Raw genomic sequence first — 2206 nt, 5'->3', positions numbered from 1 at the left:
GAGCACTGGATAGGGTCGATTCCGCATGGTACGGGACCCCTGGCAACCCTGTCTGCACGTCTCGCGCGCGCGTGAACAGGGCAAGCGGTTGGGGGGTGCGAGCCCGTGCTATAGTGCAGTGAATTCTTACTTCCTGAAGTAACTTCATCCTTCAGATAGACACTAACGTCGCCGCGGCGCGAGCTGCAGCAGCCACCGCGTGCAAGAGCTGAGGGAGATGTGCGCAGCGCAAACGTGTTGAGCGCGCACACACGTCCTTTGGGCGGCTCGCCGGCTGCGGCGAATAGCGAGGCGCCCGGCATCGAGGCATGCTGCACAGATTTGGAGACAAAGGTGCGCCGTCCATCGTCGAAGGCGTTGAGCACACAAAACTCTCGTGGCGAAAACAGCGCTGGCAGTGGCGCATGCGCCTCAGCGACCTCTAGTCGCCCCCGTGCCCAGCGGAAGCGCTGCTTGTACTTGGCAAAGTCTGCGGGGTCTGAGAGCGGGTCAATGAGTTGGAAACCCTCCGGCGACGTCATCAGCCGGTAGACGGCGGATGCGCTGACATTGGCTATGGTGAAGGCGCCTCGTGTCAGCAGCACACCGGAGCGGTTGAAAGGACCGCGATCGATGCGGGTGCTCTCCACGCGCGCTCCGTCGGCAGCCAGGGCTGTGTACCAGCGCAAACCATCCTCTTCCCAGATGGATGCCGCCTCGCGATGCATGGCCGCGGCGAAGCGACGAGCATCAGCGCCACCGCGGATGTGCGCCTCACCCAGCAGAGTCGCGCCGCCGGCGCCTGCCCACCGGAGCGGCGCGAGTCGCAGGGCGCCTACCAGCGCTGCCACCGCAGCGGCGGCGAGCAAAGTGGACGCAGCCTTCCGAACGGCATGGACCCGCTGGTGTCAGCTGCCCTCACAGGAATCCTACCTAGGTAGGAATCCGCGCCCCCCCCGCAAGGCGCGCGATACACAATCCTATCTCTCTCCAGCCCGATGTGAGCAAAGACCTCTCGCGCGCGCGTGAACAGGGCGGGGAGTCGGGTGGGTCATCGGCGTAGCTAGACCTAGAGGCCCCATCACCGATGTCGTCGAGTGGGATGGTTGTACCTCCTCCGTTAATAACCACGTCGTCGCCCACGGTGCTGCTCTCCCCGTCGTCTGCGTCCGTTGGGATAGATGCGTCTTGCCACTCCGGAGCGCCGCAATCCCTCGCGCCGCTCCTGCCGAGGTCAGCTTGCTTATCGACGTAGTCGTTCCACTTATGACCACTGTGCCCCAGACAGGCTCGATCGACACAGGTGCGGACTGGCGCGTGCTAGGGTCCGCAACGCCCACGGGGCATGCGATTGCCTGGCCCTATCGCCAAACGGCTCTGCTCCTCCTCTTGTCTGGCGGCAATCGCAAACTGCGGCACAGGCCGCGTTGGCGCAGAGGAGGCGGCAAGCCGCAACGCGCCTACCCGTGGCATACCGCCGGATCGGGCCAAGACTAAGGCTGCAGGCGTCGGCCCCGGCTGCTGCGAGGGCCCTCCCGGTGAGGTGTCCATCTTATGTGCAGTGGGGCTACAACTGTAGCGCGTCGGCAGGATCCCCAAAACCGTCGTAAAGCTGTGCCCCCCCCCCCCCCCCCCGCAAACTTTAAACCACCATAAACATCATTGTGCAGGGGCTCCAGGCCCCAAATGACGTGTGAGTGTTAGAGTTGTTTGGTATTGCTAAATCTCTCTCTCTCAGATGGCCATGATGTGCGTCGCCAAAAGGTTAACGGACAGAGTGCTGAGCGTGAGCTCAGCATGCAGCGATATGGGCTCGTTCTTCATCCGCTCTTCCACCGTCGGGACGAGCGGCCTCGGATGGTTTCGTTGCCGATGTCCTGAAAGATGTCGCCCGTCGTGACTTCGACCGGCACGCACGCCTGCCCCAGCGGCATCACGAGCTTCACGCCCTCCAGTTTGGTTGACGCGTCAATGTTGTTCATGCTGAGTGTGCCCACTAGCTTGGAGACTTGTTGGACTGGCACCACGCTCGGGTTGTGCACGTGCACGCAGGGAAGGCCCGTCAACGCGTGAAGGCTGTAAGTCGACGACTTTGGCGCCTTCGCTGCCAGCTGGGACTTCTGGGCGGGTTCAGCCACTCTGGCTTTCGTGTTTGCCTCCCAGCTACTCGAGTACATGCGCCTCGTCCCATTCCTCGTGGCTGCGGCGATTTGCCTAGCGATAGCAG

At 63.0% G+C, this 2206-nt stretch overlaps 1 protein-coding gene across 1 annotated transcript in view; it reads left to right on the top strand.

Moving 5' to 3' along the window:
- Positions 1-1324: 1324 nt before the first annotated feature.
- The window catches only part of EMIHUDRAFT_115333 (hypothetical protein), a gene marked incomplete at both ends in the record, with an annotated part of 2206 nt that continues 1324 nt past the window's right edge, over positions 1325-2206 (top strand). The window contains one exon of the mRNA XM_005778292.1: positions 1325-1522. Within this exon, the coding sequence (XP_005778349.1) occupies positions 1325-1522 (198 nt within the window). The remainder of the gene's footprint in view (positions 1523-2206) is intronic.

Source organism: Emiliania huxleyi, assembly GCF_000372725.1.
Source record: "Emiliania huxleyi CCMP1516 unplaced genomic scaffold EMIHUscaffold_248, whole genome shotgun sequence".
NCBI lineage: Eukaryota > Haptophyta > Isochrysidales > Noelaerhabdaceae > Emiliania > Emiliania huxleyi.
This window is presented reverse-complemented; position numbering and strand designations above follow the sequence as displayed.